Below are 25,195 nucleotides of genomic sequence, written 5' to 3'. Positions count from 1 at the left end.
TTGAAGGTATGAATGAGGGGTGGGGGTGATGTTTGTAAGTTTTTTTCATGTTTCAAAACCCCTAACAGAAATTGTCTCTCCCTTCTGTATCTACATCTATCTTTACATTTACTTTGAGTTAGAACTATGTCATTTTAGTGAGAAAATGCTTATTATTTTATGATGATCAGAAATATTAATTGTAGGTACTTATAGATTCCTTTGATTAATAATTATGGAAAAAGGAATTATTAATACTTATTTAGATGTAGTATGTTGGTAGGCAGAATCTTTAAAAACTGGCAACATGTGGGAAGGGAAACAGGTCCAGGGCAATGAAATTGTTGGTGACCACTGAAGTAGGTTGTATGTCTATGGATTGATTTTTTAAAAAAGGCTTTATTAACTCCTCATTTCTTAATTTATGGAGTCTGAACGCCTAAACTTGCATTTGAGGCTTTCCATAATCTCACCACATTACTTGGCAATTCTCTACCCAAATTCTCTAGTTCAACCCACTGTCCTAAGAACATACTTTCTACTGTCTCACCCTTGTGTTGCCTTAGTCTAGTACACCTTCCTGTATTCTCTGATTATCTAACACTACTTATTTTTCTATTCACATCCCTTTTTAAACAGATATTTCTCCAAACCATGCTATGATTCACATTAGTGAGAGGTCTTTATTTTCCTCAATGACTTCTCATTTCACTCGAAGTAAAAGCCCTTAAAATGCTGCTATCTGACTCAATTTCTCCCAGGCCCCTCTTGCTCTCTATTCTTCAGCCACACTGGCTACCTTGTTATTTCTCAAACACACCTGGCAAAGTCCCACCTCAGGGCCTTTGCATTACCTATTCTCCTAAAGTGTTCAATCCTCAGAGAAGAGCTCTGTGGCTCACTCTTTTCCTACCTACCTTCATACTTCCACACAAATGTCCTCTCAGCCAAGAGATCTTTCCTAAATTCCATGTAAATTGTGCCTTTCACCTAGGGTTTCCCCTTTCCTTTGCCCTGTTTATTTAGTATCGGCTAATATGATACATATTTATTTATTGCTATTTCTCCCCCTGGGGATATAGGTCAATGAGAGCAATCCTATTTCGTAGAAGAGTGCTTGGCAAATAGGTGTTTAATAAATCTCTGTTGAATGAGTGATTTCCCCTAGAGCAAGAATTCTGAGTTGTAAAGTTCACTTAGTATAATTTCAGATGTCACTTGGAAACTTATCGACTATTATCTTGTCTTAGTATGGAAGGAGGAAATAAAAAGTCGAAAGAAGGTATATATTAATACTTTAACATTTGGCTCTGAGAGTTAATGTTTATTTCACTTATAAACATTTGTGAAAAAAGAACTAATCCCTACCTATGGAAGTGTGTAATCTACTTGGAGATGTGGAATTAAATATGCAAATAAACATATGCTTACAAATTGTCCTGAGTGCTACAAAGGAAAAATAAGCCTGGGTACCATGAGAGAGAATAACAGATGAAACCTGGGCTCAGAGAAGCCCTTCTGCACGGTGAGGAATTGACATACAATCTCAGACGAGAGGGCCTAGAAGATTCTCTTACTTAGAGTAGGTCCTAAGATTCACTGGGTTGGTGCTGACAAGATAAAGATTGACATCATAGCGTGGAAATGTCTTTTTACTTTTCTGTGTGTCTATAAAATGTATATCTTAAGGAATATACTTTTAAAAAAACCAAAAACAAAGTAAAGTTAAATCTGAATAATTTACTTGGCACCAATTTGAAAAACAGACCTGAAATTCCCCCATTGTTTACTAAAAGATTTCTGACTTAATTGTCTATAACTGTGCTGCCCAATTCAATAACCATTAGCCAAAAAAAACCACCAAAACTTATTGAACACTTGAAATGTGGCTAGACTGAACTGAACTGAGCTGTAAATATAAAATACACACAAAACTTCAAAAACTCAATATGATAAAAGAATGTGAAGTATTTTTATATTTTTATATTGACTACATGTTGAAATAATAATTCTTTGGACATATTGAGTTAAATAAAATATATTATTGAGATTAATTTCACCTTTTCCTTTTTTTAAAATGTGGCTGCTAGAAAATTAAAAAATACATATGCAGCCCACGTTATTTCTATTGGACAGTGCAATTCTATACAGCTGTATAGATTGCTTTTTTATTCTACTTATAGGAAGATAGCCATGCAGAATATTGGCAGGACAAATGAAGAAAATATGAATTAAATAGGTAGGAACTAAATTGCTATTACTATTGCTATTTGTAATTAAAATTGTGGGCATCAGTTGCTTTGCTTGCCTAAGATCCATTTTACCTTTTTCTGGTAAGAACACCTCCATCACTTCGATTTTCTTTTGGGGAACCACACTTCAATGTTTTTCACCCCAGGTACCTTTGCAAACCTCGTATGCAAGTCCCATGGTGGGCATGTGGCATGGACTAGCAAAGCAAAGGACGGCAAACACTTGGCCACGATTATTGGTTCAGGGATAGGCACGTGAATCCAGTTCAGTCCAGTGAAATTCAACTCCAGGATTTTTGTTAAAAGTGTTGGGAAAGGGGATCTCTCTCTGCTGGAGTTGCTAAATTGTGAGGAAAATAATTTGGCACTAACTGTTTAGAATAAACTTTCTTGGGAATGAAACCAATTAGGGGCACGAAGTGATTCTGGTAGATGGGGAAAAAAAAGGTTTCTGACAGTGTTGTTTGAATGCCTGGATCCAGCTGTTTCTGAAGCTGTAACTTTAGCTACTGAGGCTAATTCATCCCCTCTTTTTGTTCCAGCTAGATGAGTTGGTTTTTAGTTATATGCATAGGAGAGAATACTCAATAAGTAATTACTTGAGATCCATGCACTGGCCAAAGGCTCTTTAAAATAATTAATGGTGCTTCAAATGAGCACTAATTAAGTAAGCACAATCCAATAGAATAATATCAATTAATGATTTTTTAAGTTGGCACTTTCTACTAATTAGTTAAATTTTCTTCTAATTAAAATCCTACCACCAATACATAATCTCCATAGTGTTTTTGAAAATTTTAACAAATAACACCAGAACTGTGAAGGAATACTAATTTTAAAGGGTTCCAAAGAACATTATTTCTGGGTATCATAATGCTGGATGACTATGTTTGTAAATGTCTCTTATCCATGTGGCCAATTTCCAGCTTAACTGAAATGTTCAACTGTATAACTACTGATAATTCATTGCTGTTGGGATGTAGGACTTTAACCAGAATCAATAATTAGCTATATCAGGGGCTTTTCATAAGAATACCCAGTTAATTTTGATTTTCACTGTGTTCTTTATCCTTAAATAATTTCCTTTACATTAAATACATTTCCTAGAAACGGCAGTAGTATCTTGAACCCTGATGCTGACTTTTGATCTCTAAGCTTTAATTTCAGCTCAGTCACTGACTTTGCATTCTAATCAAGTCATAACATCGCTCCATGCCAACCTATGGTCTATATCTTCTATCATGCCAGCATGCCAACCACCTCTAACGTGCCAATCCTCAGGTAAGAACTTAAACTGCCTTAAGTGCAATGTACTCAATACTATAGTAGTTATTTGGTTATATCTGTTGGCAGCCAAGTCCTGATGGATGTAATGCTGGTTAAATTAATTTAGCATTACATGCGAAGAAAGCTATAAATAACAAAACAAACTGATAACTTTTCTTAAAAGGTAAGTCCCTGCATATATATATACATTGGTTAGTAGCTCAGTTTTCTCCCCTTTAAGTCTGTATCTATTACAGCAGTAGTTGGTAAGTATGATAAATATATATATATTTAAGAAATATTCACCAGACTCTTGGAGAACCTCACTCTTCAGCAAAAACTGAAAGTTGTGATCAGTAGATTATACAATGGCAGAGTTTTGAACCATAAAATTTAAAACAAAAAATATTTTCTGTTTTAGAAATTTTAATCTGAGGTTTTCTAATCTTTTGGCCTTGTTATTTGAGATTATTTATATACATGCACATACAAATTTGTGTTTGTCCTGCATTCCCTGTTAAAAAAATCCAGTTTTCAGGACTACATTTTCTTTGTAACTATCCAAACTAGAGGGGTTTAGTGTGTCAGCTGACTTTTTATGAACAATATCTTCATAAAATAGATTATTATAAATGCAGAGTTTACATTCAAATCATAAAACGGTGCATGGAGCATATACTTAGTCACTACGTGATTCTAAAAATACTTCATGATAAAATAACTAACTTAAAACGTGGGGATGAATTACCTAAAATAACTCCATTTTTGCAAGATCAAGAGTATCTTAATGGGAATGAAGTCCCATAACTGTGTAGCTGGTACAGATAGATTTGGATATATAACAACTGACTATATATAGAGAGTCCCTGGGATTTCTGAGTGCCCCCAGATTTTAACACCATTGGCTTTCCTTAGTCATTTGACTACAGAAGATTAACAATTTGGGAAAAGAAAAGTTTTTTAATATAAACAAGGACCAATGGCAAGAAGAAAAAAACATCCTATCAAGGCTTAGAATTGGGGAAAGTGGACTTGGCCCAGTGGTTAGGCATCCGCCTACCACATGGGAGGTCCGCAGTTCAAATCCCGGGCCTCCTTGACCCGTGTGAGCTGGCTCATGCGCAGTGCTGATGTGTGCAAGGAGAGCCGTGCCACGCAGGGGTGTCCCCGCGTGGGGGAGCCTCATGCGCAAGGAGTGCGCCCCATAAGGAGAGCCGCCCAGTGTGAAAGAAAGTTCAGCCTGCCCAGGAATGGCACTGCATACACAGACAGCTGACACAACAAGGTGATGCAACCAAAAGAAACAGATTCCCGTGCTGCTGACAACAACAGAGGCGGACAAAGAGGAACATGCAGCAAATAGACGCAGAGAACAGACAACTGGGGTGGGGAAGGGGAGAGAAATAAATAAATAAAATCTTAAAAAAAAAAAAAAGGCTTAGAATTGGATGGAAGAAGATACTCCAAGACCCAGAAAGGGTCCTGATCTTGGAAGGTCCAGCTTCAAGGGCAGGAAGTGAGACCCTGAGGAGGAAAGGGGCAAGCTCCTGTCCTTTATTCTGGGGTGAACTGCATCTGGGTAGCAAAGATCTTGGAGGACAGAGCTGGTAGATTACAGTTCCAGAAAACACCATATACAGGCAACATGGGGGTGTGATGGAGACTCTGAGGGGGAGGAACCACCACTCCTGCGCGCCTCATGCCCCCAACCTGGAGTTGCCTGAGGCCATGCTTCTTGACAGTGTAATGTATGATGGAGTAGAGGCAGGGACATTTTGATGAGAGGGGGAAGGGGCTTGAGGACATTGAAGCTCTCTTAGCTTTTGAGATCTCCGGTTTAGCCTGAAAGCAGAAATTTATCTTACCACAGTCCAGGGAATTTTGACCTCAATTTACCTGGTTCTGTCTAGTGAGGACCTTTGCAGGCTGGATAGTACAGGATCAGGTGTCATTGTTCTTTGTGACCTCTGCACTTCTGGTAGAAGTGTGTGTGTGTGAGAGAGAGGGAGAGGGTGGGAGGGAGGGTGAGAGGAAGGGAGAGACCGTAAAAGCATATGGAAGAAGGTACCTTTCTTCTTTCCTCTGCAGCCTCCAGTTTTTTCTGGATCTCCTCCAGGGACAGGTCTTTCTTCTTTGGAGAAGCTAAAGTTCTTGGGGCTTCTGAGATAGGAGATGGTGGCTTTAAGATCAGCTCGAAAGCCTGGCCAGAGGCACGTTTGTTGATTTGCTTCACTTCCATATCTGAGAAATGGGATATTTGAAAATTTTAAGCTTACAGAGAATGAATAATAAGTTTATTTTAATAATTGAACTCTGGTGATTGAAAGGAGCATTGTTATTTTGGAAGAAAGGAATAAAATGCTCATATGATCATTTGCTCTACCTTGTTTTGAATGGATAAGACCTCTCTCTTTAATATAATTATGTAGCTATTTTAACAGAATAAATATTTACAGTATGGGGAATTCATCAGTGGCTAAAGGGAGTTGAATGATGGGAGGAATGCATTGAAAACTGGCCTGAAATGATTTTAAACTAAACTTTGTTTATTTTCCTTTTGAATAAATATGAGCCGCATGTGAAAACCAAATAGTACAGATTTATTTTTTTTGAAAATTACCATAGCTGGAGGCATTTTCAGCCTAAATTATGAGGGAAAAAACCAGAGTTCTCAGTTCTTAAGTATATGTATATATTTAGAAATCCTGTAGTTGGCAATCACAGGAGGTATGTTAGAACCAACCTAACTCCCTGAAAAGCTGGAAATATTTGGCAACGTCAATGCGAAAGTGCAAAGCATCATGTTGGTTCCTGTTTTGTCCTTCAGTGGGTTTGCTGATCTAGTCATTAAGCACATGTCATACCCACTCTGGGGAGGACACTGTGATGGAGGCGCCTGTCCTCAGGATGCTTACAGTCTAATGAGGACAATTAAAAAGTCTCCACTGTAATGTCTTTTGCTCCTCATTTGTTGCTACTTAAAATATCCTCCCCAGCATGCCTCAGCTGTAGACAGGAGCCTGGCAGAGACACTGTGGTATAGGAAGAAGGGGGCAAAAATCACTTAGATAATTTATATACTGTCTACATTCAAAATTCCTCATAATAGAACAGAAGAATAGTTAGCCATTTATTTATTTTCATTTATATTTTTAGGAGGTACCAGGGATTGAACCCAGGACCTCATACATGGGAAGCAGGTGCTCAACTGCTGAACGATATCAGCTCCCCATTTATTTTTCATGAGTGGTTAAAGTGGTAAAAATAAGCAGATTAGCAGACTCTCAGGTTTTAACTCTGTATAATATGATTTATAATACAAAACTATAATTTATAACATAAAATAGAATGACAGTCCTAGCATCTACTAGGACATTTATGATTATAGGAACTCACAACTTAGTAAGATACAATGATTTTTAAAAAAAATATTCAATGAACAACTTTTCTTTTTAGATGGGTGTCCTTCATTTTGAGCTCCAAATTAACTTTAGTCCACCAATCCTTGTTTTGCTTTTAGAAGCTACTCAAGATGAGACCATTCTCTGGTGTGTGTCACCATCTTTCAAATATTTGAAAACAGTTATTAAGTTCCATTTCAAGCCTCTCATTTCCCCCTGAACAAAACATCCTCAGTTCCCTGGAGTAACAGTTCCAGCACTTCATAGCATTGTGCTATAACCCTAAGTGCTCTCTAATTTCTTAATGCCCCTTTTAAATTGTGGCAACCAAACTGGTCAAGTCTCCAGGAGATTGTGAGTAGGGCTGAACAGAGGAGAAATATTACTTCTCAGGATGTGAATATTATATTTCCTTAATGCTATTTTAGCTGGGTAGTTTGTGCATATTGAGGTTGTGGTCAAGTAAAACCCAGTTTCCACAGGACCTGACCTTAGAACCAGGAATGCTAATAGACAATACAGGCAACACTAATTCAATGCATATATTGGAAATGATAATGTATTCACAAATATACAAACAGTTAAAAATTTTCCTGAAAGCATCCAAGATTATGCTAACATTTTGAATACAACTCTTTAAAACTGATCTAAGCATAAGGCAAAGGAGTACAAGAAAACATAGGCAAATAAAAATAGGCAATTTGATAAGGTGGGAGGATTTTGAGTAGATTAGGTTGTAGACTCTGGAATCAGAACTGCCTGTCTTTGCATCCAAATTGTGAGCACCTTTTACTAGCTGTGTGTAACTGGGAAGGCTAACTTTAAGCTTCTATTTCCTCTTCTAAGAGATGGAGATAAAAAGAGTACTTTTCGCCTAAGATGCTGTGAAGATTAAAAGATAAAGGATACTGAAGGTAAAGCCCAGGCTTCAGCACTTATAAATGTAAACTAGTATTTGGATTATAATTATTATTCATTCTTGTTGTAATGTGTTGTCTGCAACAAAGGCTTGAAGTTATGGATCTAATATAGAAAGATGAAACTAGATGAAAGACATGGACATTTTGAAATTCTCCACTAACTCTTTTAGGAAGCAGTGCATAAGTAAGGTGAATATCTATTCAATTTCTAAGACTCAGGTTATATCCTGACAATTCCCAGTCAGGCAGAATTAGTCACTGCCTCTTCTGTCCAACCAGTATATTTTGTATGAGCCTCTACCTGAGCATTTAGCCAAGCTGTGTTCTAATTACTGATTATTTGTATACTGTGAGTCTCTCCTACTAGTTCCTTGAAGGTGAGGATCACATCTTATTCATCTATGGATGCTCAATGACCATCACATAATTAGACATTAGAGACTCATAAGAAACAGAGACAGATTATTATTTGTAGCTGCACCTAACAGATTAATAAGGATCTGTATAGTATATTTATGGCCTGAAATGAATTTATACAAAATAGGCATTGGGCCTGAATTCTTACTGAAGCATTCTAATGAACAATTTTATTTAAACTGAAACTCTTTCCCATGGAGAGTGTTCTCTGATGAAACGTTCTCTGATTAGCGTTCAGGATGCTTGTGCCATGACTGAATAACTTTGGAAGGGAAAGGCCTTTGAGTCTGGGATAGGCTTCAAAGGGACAGAAGGGGTTAACTGCCACGGGATTCTTTCACCTTATCTTTAATGTGTTTCTTTACCCTGTAGAAAAGAAAAATAATTGTCAGCCAAACAGGTAGCAAACTATATATGCCTCAACTGTATCTATGCACATAAAGGTAGCCTGCGTTTTGATGAAATTGACTGAATTAAGCGAGGATGATATTGTTGAAAATGGTGGCTACTGTTCTTGAGTGCTTACATGGCACTGGGCTTGGTGCTGAGCCCTTCAGGTGCAGGAAACCATTTAAACCCACGACAACTAAGGAAGGTTAAATGAGGCTCAGAGAAGCTAAGTAACTTGTCTGAGGTCATGTGAGATAGTGACAGAGACAGGAAGGAAACCAGCTAAGCATAAGGAATCAAGATGAAGCCAAACCGAAGGGTTACACTTCAGTAAAGTTAACTGCGGTGCCTGTTCTTTAGTCTTTTCTTTTCAAACCCTCTTTATCTGGGGCCTTCGACATCAGTCAGTTTTATTATTGGCCCTTATTAGCTTGTTGACATGTATACACAAAATATGGTGACTGTCTTAAAACGACAATAAATCAAAAAGACTGATGGCTGTTTGATTTTCTTTCTTGAATTTTCTAAGTATAAAACATTTTTCTTGTAAATTATGATATTCTCTAAGTATGGTTTAGCATAAACATTATTTAAAAAGATGAGCCCTAGCCGTATTGTGGCTGTTGATATGCCGGATGCGGCTGCTAATAGCAGTGCAGCCATGGTTGTTCTTAAGACGTGATGTGTTGTTAGGACTAAATCTGAACCATTTTGAGCAACAGGCAATCAATACCACCTAAGAGCTACACGTAGTGAGTCAATAGTGAGATCTACAGAATATTGATTTACTTATAGCAGGAGCTGTGTGAGAGAAACATATATCCAAGCTTTTTGCAAACGATCTAGTCATAGCAAGGGTCATTGCTAGCCTAGGCAGCTCACCATCGTAAGTGTAGATGTTGATGTTGCGAGGTTCTGGGTAAAAGCAAGAGCAGATCAGCGACAGCATGGACAGCTCCTTCATTTTTTCCTTGTAGGCTGAAAGAGAAGACTCAAAATTAGTATCTTTTGTTTTCTGAGTTTTCTCTTATTGTGTCTTTTCATTCAAATAATAATTAGAAACTCTTGCAAATGAATTCTGCCAAGGACATGAAACATATTTGAATGAAAGACTGAAATAGAACTAAGACGTGTATATGCTTTATTTCATCATTAGCATAAAAATACAGAGGACATAATTTCCATAATATAACAGGTTAGATAACAAGTGAGAGAAAGGGAGTTAGAGAAATGAATGAAAGCAGAAGGAATCAAGATCCAGCAGAATAAGAGAGAGAGGTAGGAAGGATGTGGAAGAAACAGAAACAAAGTTAGAAGAGAGATAGGCCCATTCTGGTAAGTGTACAGGCGAGTCTAGTGTCAACAGGAAAGATTTAGTAGATAGTCCTTTGCTTGTTCAGCCAGAAGAGCCACATATCCATCTGGGGATAGAGAATTCACCAGAATAGTTATTATGCAGATACATCCTCCAGGGTCCTGTCTTGCTGCTTTCTCTTTATCCCCAAGTACATTTGCTTATCTCTGCCTGTTTTTACACTCAACAAAAACCTGGACCTGAGATCAGATAGGCTCTGCTTCTCTCTCTGCATAATTTGTTTGGGAGCCCACCATCCCCCTTCCTTCTTTCACCCTCTTCCTTTCATTTTCCCATGTTGCTCCAAGAAGTCTCCTGCTCTGGTAACCTTGGAGGGCACCTACTTGTCTGGGACAAGTGTCACCAGACCTCTACATAGGGCTAAGGAGGTGGAATTTTCTCATCTCTGTTGATTGTTAATTCAGTGAAATTAATAAATTAAGGAAAATGGAAAAATTGTACATACATTGTGCGCTAATTTGTGAGAAAGTATAAACAGATAGTGATGGCCAAATATATTGAAACTCATAGGTAACATTTGCCTTTTGGCAGGGTCTTCTGATCATGACTGTAATTCAAGTACCTTAAGGTGGGAAACCCTGCAGGCGTACCCTTTGATGGCCAATAGGAAGCAGATTCAATACCTGGAGGCTTTAGAATCACAGAATGTTAGATTGGCAGGTTCTAAGAGATCATCCAGTCAATGGCCCATCTACCCCACCACCAATTTTGCAAATGGAAAACTGAGCCTCACATCAGCCAAAATCATTCTTGGTCAGTGGATCAAAGCAGTGGATTATTCTTTCTCAAGGTTGCTAAGAGACCTTATTCTGCTCCATTTACAGGGTGAGGCTCAATGTGTCAGAAGGGCTGGGCATGTTTGCATATGATTGAAAAGACCAAATATTGGCATATGGTTCAAACTGACATACCCAAAGTCAATGCTGAAAGTCCTCTTTCCCTGTTTAGCTTACTTCCTTAAAATAAGCAACACTAGTTGCCTTGTACCATTAACAGTCCTGCCAACATACATTCTGAGAAATTTTATTGGATACCTGTGGAAATTTAGAAGGCTGAAATGATATTTATTTGTCTTATTTGTTTATTCAACTAATGAAATTCTGTCCCTTATAAAGGCCCAAGCAGATCTTTCAATGGCTGTTCAAGTGTTAATCACAACTTCTGTCCAAGGATGGTGGCTTCATATGCCTAACTCCATGAACTGAGTGGAAACAGCTACAGTGAAGTAAGAGAATAAGAAATGGTATCCAAAACAGTTTGCAAAGCTAAGCACAAATTAGAAGCACATCTTAAAGATTCCAACACTGTTAGCTTGGACCAATCCAGAAATTAAAAACAACAACAACAACAAAAGATTTTTAATCTCATAAAGTAGTAAAAGAAGATGAATTTCCACTGAAGAGAAGCATTCTTGCTATTTGACTTCAGTTTCTTGGAAATGAAATTCAGTAATTTGAGGTAAGGCCACTGCACTAATTATGCTGGGCAAGCTAATGAAGAGAAAGGGGTATAAAATTTGTAAGAGAGCAACCCATTTACAATCCTATGCACAATGTATAACCCAAACTGATAAAAAATGTTTTTTTTCCTTTCCCAGGTGGTCTGGGAGACAAAACCCAGGTGAGCTTACTTTGGTTAGTTTCCTTACTTTAGTTTCTTTGTTAAAGGCTATGACTATGCATGGTGTTGACACCACACAGCAACAGTCATCGTGTAGGTACAATGATGTAGTTGCTCTGAATCCTAGTTTGCTCTTTAAAATCACTTACAATTTTAGCCCAAGCAAATCCTGATTGTCTGCAGCAAAGGCATACTTTCCTGGGAAGGACTTCCTCTCCACTGGTGAAGTTGCCCATATTTCCCCCAGGAGCCTCCCTCTTCTCAGTCCCCTCTTTCCATCTAAATCCTACCCAAACTTTGAGTCCCAATTCAGGTTCCACCTCCTCAGTGTCTTCTCTTTCTTTTAATGCTTCCTACACCGATCTCTTATTACTCTTAGCAGGTTGTACTACACAATCTTGGACTTGATTTTATACTGTTTAGGGTCATTCCCTACTGGTTTTTGATGGATAATTTTCATTAACTAGACTTTTAAGCTCATGGAAGGCAATTACTACATCTTAGACATCTATGAAATAATTTATAGCATAGTTCTGCATGGAGCAGAAAGTGCTTGTTAATAGTCTTGCTCATTGACTTTTAATCAATTTCTCATTTATCCAATATTTATGTTTCCAGTTATAGGCAAGATTTTCTACAAGGTTTTCTGGAATTACAGAGATATAACAGTGTCTCTGCTTTCAAGGAGATTTCAAGTCAGGGAGGTGGAGTACATGGGTATAAAATGGATGAAAAAACATGCAAAATTGCTAAGTATCCAATGGCAGCCCAGGTGATTTGTATTAGAAGTCCACAAGAACCCCAAAGTTCTGGCATGGGGCAGGGTAAGGGCCATCAGGAAAGGCTTTACAATTAGTGTAGCAAGTTTTAGCAAATAAAAATACAGGACATCCAGCGAAATTTGAATTCCAGATATTTGCCTCAAATAGTGTACGTGTCCTATATTTACCAAACAATGATTTGCTGTTTATGTGAAATTCAAATTGACCTGGGTGTCTTGTATTTTATCTGGTAACCAGAACAAATGGACCTGGATCTTGAAGACTGAATAGTGTTGCGGAAAGCAAGGAAGAGAGAAGACGTATCTTTATTGTGGTTGATAGAGAGATGGGGTTCTAAAGAGATTGAATCGAAGACACTTGTGGGTAGAGCAGTGACTTTATGAGTGGTGTGATAGCTCCAGGGACATCATTCACTTCACGGTCTTTGTGAATGGCATTCTCTGTGCCCCAGGAGGCAGCATTTTCATAGACTATACTGTGAATGGGGTTCTAAGAGATGTGTCTTCATGGTAAGTCTTCCTCAGGGTTGATTTTGCTCCAAGACTTTGGGTAAGATGTTTTGAATTTTTGTTCACGCAAAAGGTATGTGGTTTAAAACAATATGTTTACATAAAAACAAAAAACATAAAAACAAACATGATTATATTAGGTACTAGAATGTCAAAATGCCATGAATTTTAAACATGCAAACTTAAAGAACTTGAGAGTTCATTTTTGAATCCTATACTTAGAAACATTTCTAGGAGTGAGTTGGAGAAGCACAGAGGTGGCAATGGGTAGTCTAACGGTTTAAGTCTTGGTTTGCCTGCAAACTTGTGGTTTATGCCTGTTAATCATAACCCCTTCAGTTTCAAACATGTCCCTGTTTGGACATTATGATCAGCCTGATAGGGAGCTATTGAACTCCTTGAAAAAGGGGTTACATGATAAAAGCCTCATCTTACAAAGATTTTTCTGGCCAGTTTATGCAGGGAAGACATATTGTCAGGAAGCATATTGTGACACAGTGGCATCACGTTTAGCAGGTGATTTGGGAGGGCTTAGGAAAATGGCAGTGCAAAGGAAAAAGAAAGATGCTAGAAGCCTTATGAAAGAAGAACTGATGTGGAATAATGATCAAATGTGGGGATCAAGAGAAAAGGCAATAAAAAGACTGTAAGGTTTTGAGTATATCAATAAGAGTCTGGAAATGAAAAGGAAAGAGAGTGAGAGATCCTTGCTGATGGATGGTCAAGGGAAGCTTTCCATCTGTATCTAGGAGGATGGGGTGGATTTTCAGAAATTAGGGCATGGATTGAGCCACAGAAATAAAAATAATTTGCGTTAAACTTCCAAGAAAACAATAAAAAACTCAAGCAAATGTGAAGTGATATAAGAAACATGCTAATAAGGTTTCACTATTGATATTTCATGGTTAGCATTGACAATCATTTTCTTCATAGGTTTTGGGGAAACAGTATATTTCAGTCTTTTCACTACATCCCAACCTTAAGCAGAACTGTAAGCACGTTTGTGGCGATGTGGGAGGTAATTTCATATTATCTTTTCCATAGTTGGTTGCATTTGCTATTAACTACTAATGTTTGCAATTAAGTGCATTTCTCCAGTGAATTCATTTAAAATTCAACCCACACAAAATAAAACAATTCTATCGCAATAACCACTTAACCTAATGATATATGAACATTGTTTTCTTCCATTCATCCAAATGGCTACAATGAACTACGAATAATGGTTAACAGCTACTATTTGTTGAGTACAATGTGCCAGTATTGTGCTAAGTGATTTGCATGCTTTTTCTCATTTAATCTTCTTCTTAACAATGCTCTGAGAAAGTTGAAGGAAAAAGACTCAAATTGGGTAACTTGCCCAAGGTCTGATGCATCATAAAATGTGGAGTGTAGTTTGAATGTAGGCCTGTCTGACTCTACCTGCCTTGCTCTTAGTGATAGTCACTTCCCAACAGTTTGTTCTGATGTTTTACACATAACTTCAAATGTCAATATATTGTTTCTGACAGGACAATAAAGTATACTATTACTGATTTTAAAACAAAGAGTCCAAGGCTTTTTTCTCTTCTCACGTTTCTTTGGCAACTTATTCTTTGTTTCATTCCCACATGAGAGTCATTGAGTACATGGGGTAGATAACAAGTATAGAGGCTTTAAAAGAAAAGTGTAACTTTTTTTTAATATGTAGATTATTACTGAACAATAAATAATGGTACAGAGATGGCTAGAAACTTCAGGAACAATTTCTCAAAAGGAAGTGAGTATATATATTCTTATTATAGGACTAAAAATATCCTGGCACAGTCATTATCACAGCTAAGCAGGTGAATAGAGGATTGTGGCAATTCTCAGATATTTTATAAAAAACTACTTTTGCATCAGTTATTTGGATATCAAAAGAGTGACATTTGGTAGGCAATTACTTGAATTTTTTCAAATTTTTTTTTCTTTAGTGTGTTTTTGTAGATCTAGAGAGTGCTTTTTACTTTGAGGAACACAGCATGGTTTATAAGAATAATACAATCAGTATTATAGACTTAATAGTCAGATTAGATTTTGGGATATATTAAAACAACCAAGAGATTTTCTTACCTGGAAAAATATAAAATAGACACTTGAATATAATATTTCACCCATTCTTCTAAAGGTCTATCATAACCCCTGAGCCCTCTACTAAAACTTTTCAAATCATCTTAATTTATACACATTGTGGTTTAACAAGAAAATAATATATATTGCTCATGACAATATATCTTATTATCTTATTATTATCTTATTATTTCTGAATGGTCCAAATAAAAATAAGTGGTTTAAAAATTTTCTATTTTCTACTTTACTTGGCTTGTGTGGGGACAACCATCAGCATGAGTTCTCATTCTTATCATTGCATTGTTGTTTAATTTGGAATCAGTTGTATCTTGAAATTTTCTTTTATTTATTAATTCTGGGCAACATTTCACCTGACTCCATAATTTTGACTAATGCTCTTTTACTAATGTGTAAAAGAGCAGCAGAATGTATTAACTTCCTGTTAATATATGAAAGACAGTAAGGACTGCTCTGGAATTGTCATTAATGTACTGCTTTGGGAGAAAATATCTTATCATCCCCGAGTGGGCTACTTGTCTTGTATCCCAATACGTGGCGTTTTTGACGCCTGTGGGAACAGTCATTCAGAGGACTGGCTGACTGTACCCGCATCTGTTTTGGATGTTTCTGCTGAAGAGTCCCCAGGGCCTGCTAACATATTCCTTTTCCTCCTTTCCTTTCTATTGTTTTTTTTTTGCAATCATGTGAGTCAATCAGGGAGGTTTTCTTGGCAAGTCCTTAAGAGCCAATTGGGATTCAACTTCAATTTCTTCTTTCTTAAGACCTCTGGGAAGAAAGTAAAGGATAAAATCAGATGATAGACAGAATGCAGGATATGGGTGCCTTGTACTTGGTTTTATAACAATTCAGTTTGCATTGGCTTCTGAGAGATTTCATTGACAAAAAGCCCTTTGTTAGAAGTTTTACCAACTTATATAAAAAGAGATAGAAAGTCTCCTTACTTAGGAAAAAATGTGTGTCATTTCCAGGCAGAGGTATCTTTAGAACCTGGCAAATTATGGGCGTAGTTGTGGTCTCTACTTCCCTCGCAGTCCTCACTGCTTGTGCCTGGATTTAAAAGGACAGCAGGCAGAGGGAGAAACAGGGTCCTTTGCTCATTTGTTCTAAAAAGACTGGAGACTTACACCCACAATTCAGTGTTTAATAACACTAAACCCACACTTTACCACTGCTGTCCTAATTCTGTCTTCCCCCGCTTTCTTCCTCTTATGTCCTTAGTCTTAACATAGATGGGAATCAGTTATTTAGCTCTTTGTGATGCTTCTTTTTCCATTTCCTAATTTAAGCTCCTGATGTTCACCTTAACTTCATTTTGACCACACACACATATATATATAGTGTGAGTGTGTAATTGTTTTGGGGCCCTGGATCTCAAGGTCATATTATTTTTAAAAAATGTCAAATCCGTCATCCTATGTAGAAATACTTTTGGGAACATCATCACTGTGATTTTCTTCTTTAAAGACGAAATAGACTAAAATGATTTTCTTTAAAACACTTCTTACATACTATACTGGCTCAGATTTGGGCCTTAAAAAACTTTGGTTGATGAATATGTAATTGAAGACTCAACATTTAAAAAGAAAAATAAATAACTCAGATCAAAAGATCTATTTTAATATCCCAGAAGATTACTGATATGAGGTAATGTTCTAGATACTTATTTCTGCTATGATGATGTAATGCTAATTCATTTAGTATAAAAATGAATTCAGTCTATATTCATTCCCACCCCCCCCCCCAAGAATTATGGTCTCCTAAGCTCCAATGATCAGGAGGTTTTGAAAGGTAATATTTTGATCAGCCACAAGCATCACACTTTTTATGTATGAATAGATATCAAGTCAAGTAAAGGGGCATTTAAAAAGGTGAAAGCCATTTACCCCTCACTGAGTTTTACAGAAACATATGAGGCTCTTAAATTTCAGTTCTACAATCCTGGCACTGGAATTGTGGCAAGAAAAAGAAACTGGATGGCATGAATCTGTCCTTGTGATAAAAACTCTAATGGGAACAGTAAATTGTACCAGCCTGGGACCTTGCCTTACTCTCAGTTCCAGTTAAATCTCCTGCTGAGTTGACTGTATCATGCAGGGTCTTGTCCTTTTTTTCTTACCCTCAATGAAAGAAATTCTGGTAGTCCTTGATGTAGTCCAAACTGCACTGCAGTTTTACAGGAGTTTACATTTCAAGATTTTATCACCAAGCTTAATTCAGAGCACTAAGGGACTTCTTCCCCTAAGCCCCCAAATACTACCACCCTACAGTAACAAACCTAAAATTCTAGCGAGGTTGCAACTTAGAAGATGAGGGTGAAAACTGGATATTATTCAGCTAGCTGAGTGGTGTTCTCATGAAGAAGCGCCCTCCTCTTTCCTCTCTTGTAGTCTCCTGAGAGGGGATGCGATGGGGATTGAAGCATGTCCCCCAAATGAGACATGCTCAGGTCCCAAACCCTGGTCCTATGTGAACCCATTTGTAAATAGGAACTTTGAGGATATTACTAGTTAAGGTGTGCCCAAACTGAATGAGGATGCGCCTCGTCTGATGTGGCTGAAGTCCTTATAAACAAAGGAAAGTAGACATACAGAGAGAAGCCATAGGGAGCAGCTAGAAGGTGGAAGTCAGCTGAAACCAGGAATAAAAGAAGACACCACCATGTGTGCCATGTGACAGGAAAGCCAAGGACTAAGGATCACTGGCAGCCAGCCCCATAATGTCGGTCTTCTGGGAGAACGCATTTCCTTGCTGATTCCTCAATTTTGGACCTCTCCTAGTATCAAAACTATGAGCCAATATATTCCTGAAGTTTAAACCAACCCATTGTATGGTATTTGGTATATGTTATATGGCAGCTAAGAAACCACAACAGGATTCAACTGTTATTTGAGGCTGCCATGATGTTCTTCATACTGGGTCTCCAAAATGGTTGAATGGGGAAGTGGACTTGGCCCAATGGATAGGGTGTCTGCCTACCACATGGGAGGTCCAAGGTTCAAAGCCCAGGCCTCCCTGACCCGTGTGGAGCTGGCCCATGCGCAGTGCTGATGCGTGCAAGGAGTGCTGTGCCACATAGGGGTGTCCCCCGCGTAGGGGAGCCCCATGTGCAAGGAGTGCGCCCCATAAGGAGAGCCACCCAGCACGAAAGAAAGTGCAGCCTGCCCAAGGATGGCACCGCACACACTGAGTGTTGACACAACAAGATGACGCAACAAAAAGAAACACAGATTCCCGGTACTGCTGATAAGGATAGAAGCGGTCACAGAAGAGCACACAGCAAATGAACACAGAGAACAGTCACCTGATGGGGGGTGGGGAGGGGAGAGAAATAAATAAAAAATAAATCTTTTTTAAAAAAATGGCTGAATGTGGTACTTAAGGGATTTAAATCTCTCTACATTACTTTTTAATTTTTGGCTGAAGAGTAAAAAAATATTTTGCCTCCATTCTTAATTCAGCAAAACTCACATATCTTGTGTAGAACAATTATTGCTTTTGTAAGATCAATTTCTATTATCACAAATGTTTTGATCATCAGTGATATAGATGCTGATTTTCTTGTTTACCTTGTTGTAATATGTGGTCTTTCTCCAGAAAATAAGATCTTGCTTCTACTTCACATGGACTGAAGAATGAAATCTGACTATGATTCGGGTCTTTGTATTGAAGAAAGTGGTACCTATAGTGTAGATTACCTATTAGGTTCTCAATGAAAGCAGAACTTTCAAGAAGGGAAAATGCAAGGCTTTTTATCACAAGTATCAAATTGAAAAAAAAAATCAGATTCGAATCACTATTTCAATTAATGATTGTGGTGGCTTGAAGCAGTATATACTCCAGAAAAATATGTTCTTAAATTGAATCCATTCTTGTGGGTAGGAACCCACTGTAAGTAGAGCCTTTTGAAGAGGCTACTTCAGTTAAGGCATGACCCACCTCATTTAGGATGGGCCTTAATCCTATCAATGGAGTCCTTTATAAATGGAATGAAGAGAGAGGGAGAGAGAAAGAGAGAGAGCGAGCAAGCCATGGAAGAAAGAAGCTGAAAGCAACAACACCTGGAAGAGAATGAAGGACCAACAGATGCTGCCATGTGCCTTGCCGTATGGCAGAGGAACCAATGATCACCGGTGGCCGGTCTTTGGGAAGAAAGCATCGTCTTGATGATGCCTTGATTTAGACCTTATCCTGGCATCAAACAGAAAGCTAATACATTCCCATTTCATGGTATCTGTTTTGAGCAGCCTAGAAAACGAAGACAATGGTCCAATTGATTTTTCCCATTAAATTGACCAGTGGTTTGGGTTCTGAGGAAATAGAATGAATGAACTTAAATGGAATCCTGTTTCTCACCATGAGATGGGTTTGTCTTCAGATAATGGAATTTGCAAATTTTTATAGAACATTGAGAAGAAACAGAGCTGGATTAAGTAGGGACCCTGCAACAATTTATGCCAAAAGCCCTATCAGTTATATCCTGATTTAATTCCTCTACAATCTGAAAATTTGTTAGAAGTTCAAAACATATTTCTTGAAGAATTGGCAAGTGAACCTCTCTTTTCTTGGGATGGTGTAATCTTTTTATGCATTCAAAGAGCTCTATATCTTTGTTTTAGTTCTTAGTGTGTCTTATAAAATCCGTACTACTTAAAATAGCTATTTATATCAAGCTTGCATAAAAAAAGCATTTATGCCAAATATTCACCAAGGTTCCACTAAATAGAATCCTTACCTGGGTAATGTACAAATTGTACTTATGACTATCTCCTGAAATACTTTCTTAGAAAAATAAAAGACAATAACTCTTTCAGGCAAAGGGCACAAAAATCACACATGTGAGCATTTTGTTTGCTTCCAAAAACCTAAGGAAAATTCTGGACTGTTATTTGATAAAATTTTGTAGTATGCACAGTAAGCAACATGTACTCAATAGCACCCTAAAAGTTGGATTTTCAAATCACATTTATTAAAGTTTTAATTTAGTTAATTATTCAAAACTGTGCACTGAATGCTTATGTAACTGAGGCAGTGAACAAAAACTCAGTCAGGTCAGTTATTTCCCCTGAATGAAATATAAACCATATGAATTTGCTAATCATGCTTAAGTAGTATGTCCTACAGTCACTTTATATCAAGAATAGAATGAACGAATATATAATAAATAAATAAATATTTAAAAACAGGAACTGAATATTGTCACAGTTTAGAGCCACCTGATTTTTAAAAACTCATTGCAGTGATTTTATTTTTAAGGAACTTTTAGAGTATGTGAGGGTAATGGAGCCTTTGATACCAGTGAAGTGCATCTTACTATTGCTTCCACACTGTAATTATCTTTAGCATCCATTTTGGAGTCGCTAAAATAGTGTGAAAGAAATCCATCAGGGTAACCTAGATATGCCACTGAAAATTGCCTTTTTGTTTTGGAATTCAAATCCTACTTTAAGCTTTGCCGTGTAAAATAGGATTCATCAAATCATATACTATGACTTTAATTAGCATAATATTTTGCAAGGAACATGTGTGAAATACAAAGCAAGCAAGCAATGTGCCTGAAGCCTGTGTTCCAGAGTCAATTTTGTGTTGTCACTAATAGGATCAAAAATATTAAAGAAAACATAGTTAAGGATAAATTTTTCTAAAGTCTTTTTTTTTTTTTTTACATGCTTTTTGTTCCTTCTGGATATTAGGAAATTATTGTTCCTGTAAGACACAGTGGTTTTGGGTGGCACAAACATTTTGTAGACTTGTACTGTGAAAAATGTAGCTTTGTTATTCTCTTCATGCCAAAATGGAGCAAATGGTCACTGAAAGGATAACACAATGGAAAACTGGGTTTTGATTTACTTAAAATAAGTAATAACATGGCACACACACAAAACCTGGAAAGATTTAAAAATGATTGTGTATGCTCTTGCAGGTAGATTTGACAACAAACATAACCTGTGAGATAAAAAATAAGAATTCCTGCAAGATCAGGAGAATCCCACTGATACCTTGAGGAGATACATTGTGAAGGTGTTTTGTTTGTTTCTTCCCACGCTATGAGACCTGGTTGACTTGGATTGGTAAGCACTATTTCTCCAAAAAGTGCCTTTAAGTTCAGTGGTATAGATATGCTTAGATTTTTAATGCTTGCATTTCGCTCATGTGATTAGAATCACCAGCCATAACATCTTAAACGTGGAAGAAGCAATAGAAACCATCTCATAATATTCTTCTCATTTTATAGATGAACAAATCAGACCCAATAATCTTTATTTCTTGAAACCTCCTTCCCTCTTTTGGGGGTGGTACAGGTGGTGGCAGCGGCAGGAACGGGGCAGAAAACAGAAGTAGGAGGGGATAGTGAATGAATAGAAGTGATGGTAGTCTTTAAAAAAAACCCATAACACTATCTTTTTCTGATATTTGACTCTTTTTCCTGTTTTTAAATGTTTACACATTTTTGATGTTGGGTAATAAAAACCAATTTATTTTGCATTGTGGCAAGATTTTTTTCCTCTCCTGAGCCTCCCAAGTCTTTAATCTCCTTTTCCACAGCACTTGGGAACAGCCCCAAAACCAGTCTTTGGAAAGCGGGAGTCACCTATTGTAGTCTTTCTTGGGAAGCAAATGCTCTGTAGTGTGAAGTCCAGTGCTTGGTGTGGATACAAAGTTCTTGGGATGCATCCAGTACTTGTTGTGGCTCCTTCTGACCAATGCAACAGAGGTGTAGTATTTTTCATTTCCAGAACTCTTCTGGCTACAAAGTTTTCATGAAAAAGGGCATTTCCCTTTTACTTAACAAAACTATGCAATATGTTGAGACCATTTCGTGTGAAACTATGCTCTTGGGTAGTAGAATAAATCTGGATTCATCCCATTTTAGAGATATGAAAACAAGCATCAGAAGGCGATTTGGGTTAAATGATTGTTCTTTTAGAATTCTAGATTTTTAATTTTAAGAAGTTAAGTAAATCACTTAATCTCTTTGGATCTCCTTTCTCATCTATAATTGGTTTCTCCAAATTCTGGAATTCCATGATTCTAAACATTTAACAAATTTTGTCTTTAAATAGAGTAACTTTCTTATTCTATACAGATTTACCCTTAGGGATATTCTATAAGAAGGACTTTCTTTATCCCCTTCTTTTAATCAAATTCTTTTATGGCATTTCTTCCCAACTTTACTTAAATGAAGTATGCTGAAATATGGAAATGCTTTTCATATTTCTGCTTTGCAAATTATTTCCTCTTTCTGAGCCTTGGTATTTCATAATAAATATATGATGGTTAAAATATTACTATAATCTCACAAATGCTTCATAAAGCAAAACATGTCCTGGACTTCAAATTGTAAGGACAAATATTACTCCTTCACATACTACATGTAAGGTCTATTTTTGACTTTGAGTTTTATCTTAATTTTTAGGCAGAATAAGTGAGGCATAAAATATAAGCTTTTTGGATGTTATCTGGAACTTCTTTTGAATTCATGGTATCTGTTCTTCAGATATGAGAAGGATTACATGTTGTTGTAACTGGCTGAATGAGACTGAAACAAACTATGCCTTTTATTTTATTTGTGGCATCACATGCCATATGGCTTGGTCATAATAAAAAATTGGACCAAAAATTTATTTGCATGGATAAATGTTGCTGATATTATTTAAAAATCACAACTTGGTTAATACCTAAATGCACAAAGTTGGCTCTCTTTTTCTAGACTTACTTAGCCTGGAAAATTTTCATCCAACAGTGGACTTGGGTTTGGATAATAGCTTATATTTAAAAAGCTTGCCAAGTAATAATAGTGAGGGCAGGACAGAACAGTTTAGTACTAGGATAGTGTGAGGATTTGGAAATGTCTCCAAAGATTATGACTCATGCAACCCCCTAAGGCTGGGTTTGTATTGTCCTAAATACAGAAGTAACTCAAGCTTAATATTTTCCGTTACAAGGGCCTTTGAGTTTCTTCTCAAGGACACAATTTCCTGGCTTGTTTCACATAGGCTAGTCCTTATTCTTCTACTATTTTGTTTTCTGCTAGTCCTTTCTTCCCAATTATACTTAACTTTTTTGAGAATGAGGGAAGGTGTATTTTCCCAGCATGTAAGATCCTGTGTAGCTGTTAGCAGGTGGTCTATAAACGCTTATTGCTTGTGTTGCTATATTGACAAGGGCTGAGCAGAGTAGGGGCTGACCATCAGCCGCAGTGATATCTGCTGATTTTGTCAGTGGTCCAGCTGGCTTTCCCGTAGAAACAAAGTACAGGGCAGGGGTTAAAGAGCACAGGTGTTGGACCACAGTGAGTTCAAATCCTCTTTCCACTAAATTCACTAGCTTAAGTTTGTATTACAGGCTGGTATTTCTGTAAATTCTGAAGTGGCCTGCTCCTCTTTTCTTTTAGCCCTTATCCCATAGCTATAGCTATAGCAACAGTATGATAATTGCACTAGTAAGTGGTACAACTATAACTGTTTGGTCCCTAGGCAAAATTTAAAAATGCCCTCCCACCTCCATCCTTCACAAGATCGATTGCAAAACAGCAGCCAGTAATCCCACTCTGTACAATGTTTTTTTAACCCAAATTTCAAAAAATGGAATCCAAATCTTTCAAAGTTGTATTTCTTAAATATTGACCACTAACTTGGAGAAATTTTTTATTCTAAATACTGAATTTCATGTTATTTCATTTGTTCCTACTACTAAATTAAAAAAAAAAAAAGAAGTCTGCTTGATAGAAGAGATTCAGAACGTTCTTTTATTTTTCAAGTGAGGCAAATGTCTACATTTTCTTCCAGGCTGAAGTCTCCCACACAGTGCAATATATGAGATGATCATATGAGGATTTAAACTGTACTGGTGCTTTCATATAAAGCTTCTCTTTCATCATTTTTCCATGTTGAAGGAGTGGAGCATATCTTATCATCTGTATTTTATGGCTTATAAATGTTAAGAATATTATTATACACATTGTATGATAATCCATCAACAGTACCTAATTTGAAAAAAGACTACACTTGTAAATGTATCAACATCTGTAGTTGTGTCATAAATGTAATTCCTAGTTTAGGTTCCATGCAGTGATATAATTTGATATATTGGAGGTAAAACAAAGTGCCCAAAATTCTCTTTTATAATGGTAGTCTATTCACCTCCCATTCCTCTTTGTAAAGTCAGATGCCAGATCAATCTAATTTGACTTCTCAAGATATCTCCCTTACTCTAAAAAATTACATTCTGCTAACACCTTATAGAGCTTTAAAATAGCAGTAACAGATTATTGATTGAACCTGAAACACTATAGAAGGAAAAGGTTTTTCTTTCATGCATGACTGGGAGAAAAATACTAAACTCAAAGTATTCGTATCCTCTTCCCCACTACAGCCATCTAGAGAATATTCTCTTTGTGCTGTTTATCTCTAGTGTCTTGGTTGTGCTAATCTAGTAATAGGGGGAAAGGAGGAAGGCTGACTTAATCTACATAAGAGAATATGTGGAGTTATTCCTGAAGAAGAGGTGTAGCTGAAGGAAGTGTGTTAGAAATGGAAGTAGGATAGTGGGAGAGTTAAGGTAGGGAGGAAACTTGAGAGACAAGGAGAGATTGCACAACAGTCAAATGATATGGGATTTGGGTGAAGCTGATTTGTTAATAAGATTATAAGGGTGAAGCTGATTTGTTAATAAGATTATAAGGATGAACAAGAGACTGTGCGTGTGTGTGTGTGTGTATTATGTGATAGAATTCCCTTTGCTCACTTATTCAAAAGATCTCACTGAAGATGGTTGATTCTATTTTAATGCTTCTGGAATCAGTTTGCATTTCTATTGAATATGATACCATGTCTTACTGGGTAGGCAATAAGACTCAGTTTTATTGAAGTTATACATGCATTTGAAACAGAGTGAGCTATTAAAATATGAGAAGGAAACATTGACGAGAAATACATGCAAGAGAAAAGTAATTTTACCTTAGTTATCATATCTTTCTTGTTTATTGTGCTGTAACCTAGACAGAATGATTAACTATTAAACCCTGGCATTACCCAGAATGGGTTTAATTGTTTGGGAAATATACTACATTTGCAGCTTTGTCACAAATATAGTATCAGCTACTCCTCTACTACAAAAAATAGAGTAGTGATGATTTCCACAATTCCAAGTAATTTCCAATGGATTTGTTTTAG

General features: G+C 37.0%; 1 protein-coding gene across 1 annotated transcript in view; it reads right to left on the bottom strand.

Moving 5' to 3' along the window:
- The window catches only part of STMN2 (stathmin 2), a 55,318-nt gene that overhangs the window by 18,884 nt on the left and 11,239 nt on the right, over nucleotides 1-25,195 (bottom strand). The window contains exons 2-3 of the mRNA XM_004479093.5: nucleotides 9,508-9,603; nucleotides 5,566-5,738 (exon numbers count right to left, since the gene is read on the bottom strand). Coding sequence (XP_004479150.1) covers nucleotides 5,566-5,738; nucleotides 9,508-9,603 — 269 coding nt within the window. The remainder of the gene's footprint in view (nucleotides 1-5,565; nucleotides 5,739-9,507; nucleotides 9,604-25,195) is intronic.

The sequence above is a fragment of the Dasypus novemcinctus genome, chromosome 14 (assembly GCF_030445035.2).
Source record: "Dasypus novemcinctus isolate mDasNov1 chromosome 14, mDasNov1.1.hap2, whole genome shotgun sequence".
Classification (NCBI taxonomy): Eukaryota; Metazoa; Chordata; class Mammalia; order Cingulata; family Dasypodidae; genus Dasypus; species Dasypus novemcinctus.
This window is presented reverse-complemented; position numbering and strand designations above follow the sequence as displayed.